The sequence below is a fragment of the Leptinotarsa decemlineata genome, unplaced genomic scaffold (genome assembly GCF_025532065.1).
Source record: "Leptinotarsa decemlineata unplaced genomic scaffold, Ldec_3_MD MMD2_P_RNA_scaffold_5, whole genome shotgun sequence".
Taxonomy (NCBI): domain Eukaryota; kingdom Metazoa; phylum Arthropoda; class Insecta; order Coleoptera; family Chrysomelidae; genus Leptinotarsa; species Leptinotarsa decemlineata.
In genome coordinates this window covers 20,682,473-20,693,653 of record NW_027412532.1, presented here as the reverse complement: position 1 = coordinate 20,693,653, position 11,181 = coordinate 20,682,473, and the positions used below count along the sequence as shown (strand labels likewise).

The window sequence follows — 11,181 nt, the reverse complement described above, 5'->3', positions numbered from 1 at the left end:
TATTCCAACGCCCTCTAAAATTTCCGCGAAAATGTCCCTGGTTTCGACCCCTAAAATTATTTTTACTATGCAAACTACTTCCTCTGATCTTATTCGATTGTGAGTTATTGAATTGTCCGGTACTGAAATTTGGTCTTCCCCTATTATTCTGCTGAAATCCTCGACTCGTACGGTTGAAATTATTAAGTTTTGAGTTCCCTCGCATGTGAAACACCTGCGAAGAAGAGGTTGCACCTCCCGTACATTCCTCATCTACAGCTCCCGTTATAGCATCTTTCAAAGCGCTATAGTTCCTAGCTTTTATGACAGTTCCCAGATCGTGACTTCGCAGTCCGTTCGCGAAAGCATGAATTGCCAGTTTTTCGTTCGCAACTTTAAGAATTTTCATTGCCTCGACATTTCCATCGGCTTGCGCTATTGTCAAATCGACCAGTAATTCCTCGATTGATTTACCAAATTCATTCACTGATTTATGTTTTTGTTTTGCGTTATGTAATTCAACTGATAAACTTGCGGCAGAATGCTTTGTCAACAAGTGTGTTTTGATGTCTTTAATTAAATCAGTATTAGACGGATATGACGACTCTAATCTCATCTTTGCACTTTGTGACAATCTAGTTTTAAGGACATAGTTTGTTAGTGTTATTTTTCCATTATCGTCTAAAAGACTATCGTATAATTCAATGGCATCTATTAACTGTTTTACAGATTCCTCCGAATTGTCGGTTATAGGCAATAAGCTTGACGCTATTCTGAGATCAAATTTTTCACCCATTATTGTAAAACTTCTAGTAATTTCTGTAATATTAGCTAATCTAGTCTCTAAGGTATTTCGAATATCGACTAATAATTTGTTTGAAGATTCAACATATAACTTAACTTTTTGAATTATATCTGCATCTTTAGGGCCCGCATTGAATTTATTTTTCACTTCATTTAACTCTGATTCAATCCTATTTAATTCTTCAAACTTGCGATTTATAGCTTTTAGATCGACTCGCCTCTCTTTGCTATCTTTATTTAAATTCCTATTAAAAACTTTGAGTTCTTCAAACGAGTATCTAAATAAGTCTATGATGCTCATTTGCTACGCTAAAGACGAAAATAAATCGATATATTGATACACAAACTTATACTAAATAAATACGACCTTAAAATGTCTTTCCATGTGTCATCCAATTTCCACTCTACTTGTTGTTGGTTTTCACTTTGGAATGCGTGAACCACCCATGAAATTCGTTTTCTTCTCACTCCTTACGCCTATACCAACTCCTGACTCCTCGTTATCTCTCTTCTTATCTTCTTTTCTAATGATTTCTGGCACCTCTTTATTAGAAATGCGCCGAGTGCCAAAATGAAACAGGCGAAAGCTACTATGCCTAGTACTTCGGAAACGGAGAACCCATTGCTAGCTGAAACTCCACCACTGTTCCCGGCTTGGCTTATGATTACTTCTTCTTTACTCTCTGTGGATCCCATGTTGGAAGATGTCAAATGCAACTCGTCTCTATTTCTCAGTATCTACCCGTTAATAACATACGTGGTAATCCTGGAATCATCCTGGAAGGATCGCCATGTAATAAACTCACTTCAGGTTCATTTATAAGGAACGGAATGAAACGACTTCGTAGAAAAACTTCCTCTATTCAGAATAACTCAAATTGATCTACCTTGTTTCAATTACATGATCCTCGTCGTAATCCTTCCCTATCTCAATGTTACATAATGTTTTAATAACATAAGATCGGCATACATCGAAAAGAGCTGTCCTGGCACGTATTAGGTGTTCTAATTAGAATATTGTTTATTTCTCAATTTGTTATTGTTCCACATTATTTGCTATACCAGTACAGAGGTAATTGAAAATACTATATGAATTATATGAAATATACTTATTGATTTCATTATGAAACATATTTTCTTCCCAAGAGATTATTTACAATAGATTATAGAACACAAAAATTGATGTGAGGTATTTGCATAGAAGAACTTGTAATTGAAATAAAAAAAGGAAATAATAATGAGACGAAGTGAAGAAAAATGCTCCAACCATCGCATTGTTCAATGTGTACCAAACCAAAACAATGTACACCCTTAATTTCACTTCTTTTTTTTTTATTTTATTTTTATTTCCTAAAATTACAAACATAAACTTAAAACTATCTTAATTAAATATTCCTAACTAACCTAAAACTAATCTTACTACACTTACACTTAATCTATGGGAAAGTTTTTATAAAAGTCACTAACTTTTTATAAGTCTCTATCGAAGAGGTATCTGCTTCACACTTTTTCTCCAGAGATGCATACTTCCGATCTAGTTCGGCTATTACTTTTTCTGCTTCCCTCCGTCGGTTAACAATTTCAGCCATTTCGCGCTTCCTTTTAACCAACGCGGCCTCACTAGCTCGAGAAGCATGTTCTGCTTCCTTACATCTCTGTAGAAAACTGTCCAACATTTCACTAACCTCTCCGATAGGCTGTCGCACTTGTGGCACTAACACTTCAGGATTCGTCACCGGTGTTGCCAGCATCGGCGAAAGCGGCACCACCGACGGAGTGAATACGATGGGAGCCTCCTCCGATGGGGACAATACAACTGGTGGCTCCTCCGGAGAAGGCGCCCTAGGTTGTTCCACTACTGCTGCGGGTGGTGTGGAGGGCCTTAAGCTGTTTGGAGCGGTCGACCAACTACCTGCATAAGGATTAGTCCTATTGCAAGTAGCTCGGTACTTAGAAATAGGACCAACCTTCGCTGCAGGTCGTTGGCAAACCTTCTTTACAGGCCTGACTTCCTCCTCCTCCTCGAATAAGTCAGGGCTGGTGGATCTGCACCTAACTCGCGAAGTGGATGCCTTCTCCTGCTCTGTCATAGGCATGATGGATGCCACAGCGTTATTTAATTCCTGAGTGTTGGATGCCATTCTGAAAATGTAAAATAATACAAAGTTAGTAGATGTAAAAAATTAAAGTACATTGTTAACTTACTCAAACTTAGCTCCTCGTCGTATAGTACACTGCTTCTGGTTGAGTATGGCTGGACTGCTCTGGATGACTGGAGTTGTCGTACTGAATGTAGAAGAACGTGCTCCTCGGGGTATCAACATCATTGGGAGTGGAGGGAATGAGGTGGGGGCGTGCATGCGCAATGGTTGGAATATGGTGGGGCGAGAAATGGTAGGAAGTGGGCGGGGTGAGCAATGGTGGGAAGAAAGCGGGCCGCGCTCCGCGCGGCTTACGCCCCAATTCGCTACGCTCGCGCCGGCGCGCGAAGCGCGCCGGCGCGAGCGTAATGGGGCCACCCACCCACCCACCACCCGCGCGCTTCGCGCGCCGTGAAACCTAACCTAACCTAACACCTATGACCCTAACCTACAGTATGTATTAATCTAATCTAACCTAACGCGGGAGTAAATTCACCATGTTGGTTCAATTAATACGTCATCTGTTGGTTTTGGTTTTGGTTCTATTATTCTAACATTTGGATCAATGTCCAGTCCTGGATATCCCAGTCCACCTGATGGCCTGACTTTATGGCTTTTCTCCAAAACTTCAACTCTCTCTTCTAGTACATCATACTTTTTCATTGTAGTCCCTGTTATGTTTGACATAGCATCAAATTTTTTATTTGTAGACGCTGTTATGTCAGACATTTTTATGTCCACATCATTTGTAAGTTTGTCAAATTTACGAGTGAAAGTTATCCGAGCCTCTGCAATTTTATCGTCAAATGCTTGACGGGCATCGCGAGCAATATTACCTATTGTGGATTGTATTGCAGCTTGTAGGGCTAGAAGTATAACCTCCTTTGTTCCGTTAATTTCCCCCTCAAGATATGATACAGTTACACAATCACTCTTGTCAATTGGTTCGCTTATATTTTTCAATATTTTTCTTTGCATGTCATAATGACCATCTTTTGTTAATTTAAAACCAATCCCGGGAGGACCTCGAATGACATTACCACCCAATTTTCTTTTTCTACCAAACTTATCGATTGTTTTAGACATTGTGCACTCTACGATGATTCTTTTCAAACTGATATTTCTTTCATTTACATTATGCTATATACTTTACAGTAATTGGTTAGGAAAATAGAAATGAAACAAATAATATTTTTATCATTTTTTATTCATCTAAGTAACTTGGTAAAAGTGATACATATACAATACATAATACAATAATCACAAATAATCACAAATAAGAATGTTCCGGTTTGAAAGAATAAGCAATAATACTTCGAATTATAATTCAATTATTCATCTCTACAGTCAACAAATTGATTAGTTGGTCTAAGGCGCTCTCTTGAGAAAAAGAATGAACGATTTCAGACACCCAACGAATGTTATCATTAGGATCATTTCGATAAAATTCTATATCGCTATGACCCCATGGAAGAGTTCGAGTGGTATTCGGAATGATGAATCTCTTGTCGTCATGATACGATAAAGCGACTTTATTTTTCAATTCAGTGTAAATATCATGCAATACGCTTCTGAACGAGTTCATCTTCCTGAATATCATACCTCCCTCTTCAATGATTTTTTCATAGTCTTCACATGTCAATTCATTCTTTATAACAGATCGTTTCACACCTTTGGCCTTCTTCAGTTCACCATCAACAGATTTCACGTAATACGCTTTAGCACCTGTACCGTAAAAGCTGATTATTGAATCATTTGGGAATTCATCTTTGAAATTACCCAGAACTGACTTTGTCACTGGAATATTGAATTGGTTTCCTATTTTATAATTAGATGTATCGAACTTATTTATATTATTTTTGATAAATTCATAGAAATTGTCTGTATTTACTTTGAGAATAAGGGAGTCGGTATCAGTGTAGAGTAAGGACGCATCTTCTCCAAACTGTTGTTTGATACATCCATAGAAAAAATCATACATAACTGTTTTAGATAATTCTAGAATGGAAAATCCTAAATATAGTGGTTTATCATAATGAACTTTTACTCTAGCCAATTGAATGGCAACAAAATTTTCTGTAAAAATAGAGCATTTTTTAAAATTTGGTCGAGATATGAGACAACTAGCACCTATAGTTCTTTTTATATTTTCCCAATGTGTAATGAGTCTAACATCAATTCTATTGTCTACGTTTTCCATTGTTTTTCCATAGACTGCATTATTCATTAGTTTGTAGAAATCTTTTTCAGATTTGTTATTAGACCTATTACGCATTTCAGTATTCAAATCTATATAAGGCTTCATCCAACATGATTGCTTAAACCTCAATACTCTATGTGTGTTCATCACTATCAAACCATGATTGACAGCTTGCTGTAAGTTTCTATAGTGAACAATATATTTTCTTTTGTCGTTTAAATTTGGAATTAATTTGGGAACTTTCGATTTTGCATATGGAGGTATCAAACGTTCAACTAAGAATGGTAAATCGGAATGTTTATCATGAAGTTCTTGGGGATAATGTATATCCACTTCCAATACATATCCATAAGGACTATCGATATCCACATTCATTATATCAAGATTGAGAATTTCATGAGGTGCTAACCATGAAAATTCACCTGTTGGTAATGGTTGCGACATGCTGTGACCATATAGATTTGTTGCATCCAAATATGAAATGAATGAAGATGGTTCATTTGGATTATAATCCGGTAAAAATGTATTGTTTGCTTTATGTTTCCTTTCACTACATTGACTTATTCCACCACGAATACCTTTTTGAAAGAAGTGAACCATATCAATATCAGTTAGTAATTCCAATTCAATATTAGTATATTTCAACATGGCATCCCACGATAATCCGGGTGCAGTGAAGTATTGTGCCGGATCCAATTTATATTTATCAACAGATATATTTCTAAAGTTTTCAAAAATGTCACATAATAGTAACACATCTGACTTTGAATATAAATCAGAGTATTCACCCAAATCCTGACATTCGAATAAATTCCAAACAAGTTGTGCTCTCCCATAATCATTATCTGATATATGTTCACAATTGAGTTTATCATAAAATTGATTTTTGGTTGGAAGTCTTGGATGATTCAGTTTTTCGATGTCATCAACAAAACTATAGGGAAATACACCTTTCTTTCTCATCAAATTGAAATTTTCAATTTGTGGGAAATGTTTGCGCATCTCGATACACTGATCAGATGTTAAATTTGCACCTAAATTCTCCAAAGAACTAGGCATGAATCTGAAACTATCAATGAATCTCATTTTCAAATAATTCTTCTTCACCCTACCATCTTTATCCGTATAGGAGTGTGTAAAGAGATGTTTTGTGAAAGATATATATTTTTCATTAGTTTGTGGGATGACATCCACTTTATCTTTGTTTTTATACAATTCCTTTATGAATAAATGACAATCATATCCACTGAGATTGTGAAAAATTATAGGAATGAAATTTGGCAATTTAAAATTCAAATTACAAGATGAATGAGCAGCAGGGGACCTTTTTTTTCCTGTGAGGTGACAATGATCCCTCACTTTGACTTCGCCATCATTAAATTGTTTGGAACAAATGCCACAATTTGTGGCAGAAGCAAACTGTTCCTCTTCCTCAGGAGTTTGTACATCCATAGGAATAGGAAACCTGAGATGATTTTCATAAATATTTTTCAAATCATCTTCGATTTTGCTAACGAATTTTTGGGCTGCATCCACACCCCTATACGAAACAAATTTTGATAAATCATCATTGTATGAACATTTAATCAAATAAGCAAATGAATAAGGCTCATGTTTGAATGTCTTGATCGAATACGAGTATTCAGGATTTGGTTTAGTGGTTTGAATCGGCTTCAGTACTGATTCAAAATCTGCATACACTACAAATGGTACCTTCATTTGTTTCTCAAAGTTTTCAAAAGTTAGTATATTTTCAGGTACCGTTTTCCCATATTTAATGACTTTGAAATTGGTTGATGGTGTTGTAGTACTCAAGTGATTACAATCATTCATCTTATGACGTAATAGTAATTGTTCATTAGAAAAATATAATAAACAGCCATCACAAAAATATTTCTTATGTTCATGAGCCGATAATTGGCTTGAAACTAATCTTGAAAGATCTTTGATCCAACAATAATGATTATTACCGAAATCATCTGTGATAAGTAACAAATTGACATGTCTTCTAAGTCTTCTCTGAGAGTAACGTAATGGTCCAATTATTTCATACATTATTTTACCCTTCTCGAATTTACTTTCTAAACCGTACACATTAACTGAAATATCATTCTTGTCTTCAAATTTCACAATATCTTTCAACTTTACCGGAAAATTCATACCTGTTACATCTATGACTGTACTGAAATGTGGATACGATGAAACTTCTGATGTTCTATCGATCGCAGGATGTAGTGCTGAAGTGATAGCCCATGCAAAACAATGCTGATCTTCATTACGGACATTAACCACGGCCTTCCTACGCTCAATACATTCAGGCAGCTTCACATATGAACATCCACTGAGCGGGCTGTATTTATTAATGTTCAACTCCAGAAACATGATTTTTTCACAAGTCCAACCTTAAATACAGAACAATATTACTAATCCATCCAATTAAAACTTGGTAGAAATGTTTACCTGAATCACGTTCCTGGAATTCTGTAGTTTGAGCGATAATCCCATTTCGAAATCCATCAAATAAGGAATTCAAATCAGTAGATTGATCAACTGTTCTATTCTGTGAATTAAATGATTTCGTTTCCTTCAGGTCTTGTGTTTGTAGAATATAACTCCCAAATACTTCCATATTCACTTTGATGATTTTGTGAACCCTGATGGCCGATTCCAATAATTCTATAACTTTCTGCCTGATTTCATTAAAGAATAACATGTAATCGGTGGAAACAATGGAACTCTGCACCCTGTATGTCGCAATCCGACGTTTGAAGGCGCTCTTTATAATTTGAACACCATCACTGAATTGAACACATGTATTATTCTTATGTTGTAGAGTTCTATTGTGAGAATTCACTTGAGTCAATGGAATCATCACATTACAACAATTACATGTGTACATAGGTGCTGCAGCGTCATCTAATCTCACTCGTTTCACTGATGGCCCTCCTTGGCAACTCTGGAGCTGATGACGACGAAGGTTGTCACTACGGGTAAAAGATTTACCACATTCACAAGAATACATTTTCTATGATATGTTCTCACTAACTCACTCGATGGAAACTGACATAACCAACACTCGCCCGCTTCTTAAATACCATAATCCACGTCGCCTGCGCGTCACCGTAGAGAGTGAGGGTAGGTAAGGACACATCGATGCATCCGCTAGAGATGCCTGACGTCACAGCCAAGCCCATCTCCCAATTTGATGCGATAACAGTTGCCGGCACGAGCAAGCAGTGATCGTTGCGCTCTCGGAGAGGGCAGACGTTTGCACAGTCCTCGCCCGCCTGCGTGTCACCATCAATAGCGAGGGTAGGGTGATGCGTTACGTCACATCATTCACTGCTTCGAGAGCGATAGCCGAACAAGCAATTGTCGTTGCGCTATCGGAGAAGACAGACGTTAGCACAGTCCTCGCCCGCCTGCGTGTCACCATTGATGGCGAGTCTGGGGCGTTACGTCACATCCTTCACTACATCGAGGGAGGTGAGAGCAGACCGATGAATACGCATTACTCTGCCACACGTCGTGGAGTGAACATGTCGCTCTCTAGCCGTTGAACGGTTATTGCTGTGACGTCACTCCACTACTAACTTGGTGCCCTCACACCGATGGAGCATTCATTACTTGGAGGATCTTCGAAGTATGCAGACGTATGTTTGTACATAGACAAACAAGCACATGATGAAACCCTGTACCGTGCATTCTCTAACACACACACACACACACATACACACACAAAATCTCATATGAAAAAAAAAATCTGAACGATCCATGCACCAGACACTTCAAGGTCACAACGCCTTGACTTCACTGCACAACAAAAAAAAAGCAAATAACACGTCATATTGGTGGAGGGAGTATTAGAACCGGGAAAAAATTTCTGAACGATCCATACACCACACCCTTCAAGGTCACATCACCTTGACTTCACCAAACAACAACCAATAAAAAAGCAATTAATACGTCATAGTGGTGGGGGGAGGCTTAGAACCGGCTCAAATCTCCTACTAGTAGTTCTTCTAATCAGTTTTTTGTTAAATAAAATCCCTTTTTTTAAATCAATATCCACTCCTCTTCTTCCAGTTTTCATTAGTACATCGTTCGATTGTTTTGTTTAAACGGGTCGTGTATTATAATTTGTTTAAAAATGCCTTACCGTACTGCTGAAAGGGTTTCAGTTAGTGCTTTATTTGTTGGCAACGACCAAAATGCTAATAGAACATCAATTTTATTTAACGAGCAAAACCCTGATAAACACCTAAGTAGAAATCACGTTCTGGATTTGGTCACAAAATTCGAGGGGACAGGTTCGGTTTTAAATAAGAAAAAAAAAGTTCAGAGAAGGGTAGTGAATGACGATAATGCGATTGGAGTGATTGGTCAAGTCATCGCCAATCCCAGGTTAAGTAACAAAGGTTTATCAGCAATGGCCGGAATAAGCCATATGAGCGCATGGAGAATCTTTAAAAACCACATATTCCATCCTTACAAAATTAAACTTCTTCATGAACTTAATGATGATGATTTTGACCGAAGATAGGAGTTTTGTGAGGGCATGAGTGAGAGATTAATGCAAATTCCCGAGCTGCTTTATAACATCTGTTTTTCAGACGAAAGTTCATTTTATTTAAATGGTTGCGTAACCGACACATTGGTTGGATGAAAACCCAAGACAATATGCAGAAATAAATACCCCCAAAAGTTGAATGTCTGGGCCGGAATATTAGGCAATCATATTATAGATCCATTCTTCATTGATGGAAATTTAACCGGTGATTCTTATTTACTTCTTGAAGAGGCAATACAACCTCGTATAGTTGAAATGATTGAACAGGATCCAAGATGTCAAGATGAATTTATACATTTTCAACAAGACGGTGCACCACCCCATTATGCCCCATTATGCCCCATTATGCCCCATTATGCCCATTATGCCCCATTTTGCATTCAAGGAAATCAGCAGGTTGTATTCGTTGTGTAGGTAAGTTTTTAGTATAATTCACTTTTTTATCAGAAGCATAAGTAAAGGTAGTAACCATCCACATCCCCCGAAAAAATCTCCTCGTAATAAACAAATAATTCTTACTTTTTTACGAAATCAAATGGCCACGAATCAGCAGGTTGTCATAAAATGCAAAAATTCATTTTTTTATGAGAGTTCTGAACGTAAATTGTACCTTAAAAACAATTTGATTTATTTTAAAAAGAGTTGAACTCAATAAAAATACCTTTAAATCTTTAAATTATCTCGAAAACTAATTGTTACAAAAATTTTCTTTTAACAGAGTTGTAGGTATTCGAAAGACCTTTAAAAGAAAGTGCCACTCGACCTACTTTCCCTATCTAAATAAGGGTCGTCGGACGCACCCCTCCGAGGGGGGACGTACTACAAAAAATCTGATTAGTCAGAAAGGTGTCCCCCTTTAATTAGAAATCGACGTGTTCAAGCTTTTTTTAAAAATCTCACTTTGTATATTCAAAAACGGCTCTGTTAAGTTTTCGTTGTTACACACTGTATTTGTAATCGAAATTGTTCACCATCCCATTCTCAAAGAATTTTCATACACGACCTGCGGCTTCCTCTTTTAAGTAGCTTATAGTATGTTTCCAGTATTCCCAACAAGCCGTCACTTTTATTCGCGACAAGCGTTTCGAAATCGTATTTTGTTTAGGGTCGTGAGAAATAGCATGTGCCGCGGTTTGAATACGATCTGGTTCACCTGACACGAATCGCTTTGACAATAGATCGCGTTGCATTCAAATCGCTCGTACCTCAAAAGTTCTATTAACAGCTGACTGGCTCGAAAATCTTGGAACGAAATGAGAGGAAAGTTGTTTGAATGCTGGATGTTATACATTCCAGGAATATTATATTTTACGGTGGAAAGTTTCTTGTATTACGTGATTCACGAAAAACAAAACAAATATTAAGAAAAATGTAAATGTAAAATCTTTAAAACTCAATAGCGCGTTGACTTGCCAATTTCCAACTCATTTGATAGGGTTCTCAAAAGATTTACATTTTGTTTATGTCATCAAATAATGCCATTTGAA

At 37.1% G+C, this 11,181-nt stretch overlaps 2 protein-coding genes across 2 annotated transcripts; both read right to left on the bottom strand.

Moving 5' to 3' along the window:
* Window positions 1–1,973: 1,973 nt before the first annotated feature.
* Window positions 1,974–3,275, bottom strand: LOC141480006 (uncharacterized). Its single transcript, XM_074169684.1, has 2 exons — window positions 2,989–3,275; window positions 1,974–2,925 (listed from the first exon to the last, which is right to left on the bottom strand). Exons 1-2 carry the CDS (start codon window positions 3,141–3,143, stop codon window positions 2,220–2,222), a joined length of 861 nt encoding a protein of 286 aa, XP_074025785.1. The 5' UTR covers window positions 3,144–3,275; the 3' UTR covers window positions 1,974–2,219.
* Window positions 3,276–4,251: 976 nt separating this feature from the next.
* Window positions 4,252–9,126, bottom strand: LOC141480005 (uncharacterized). Its single transcript, XM_074169683.1, has 2 exons — window positions 7,585–9,126; window positions 4,252–7,526 (listed from the first exon to the last, which is right to left on the bottom strand). The coding sequence occupies exons 1-2, from the start codon at window positions 8,144–8,146 to the stop codon at window positions 4,252–4,254; spliced, it is 3,837 nt and encodes a 1,278-aa protein (XP_074025784.1). The 5' UTR covers window positions 8,147–9,126.
* Between the last annotated feature and the right edge of the window lie 2,055 nt (window positions 9,127–11,181).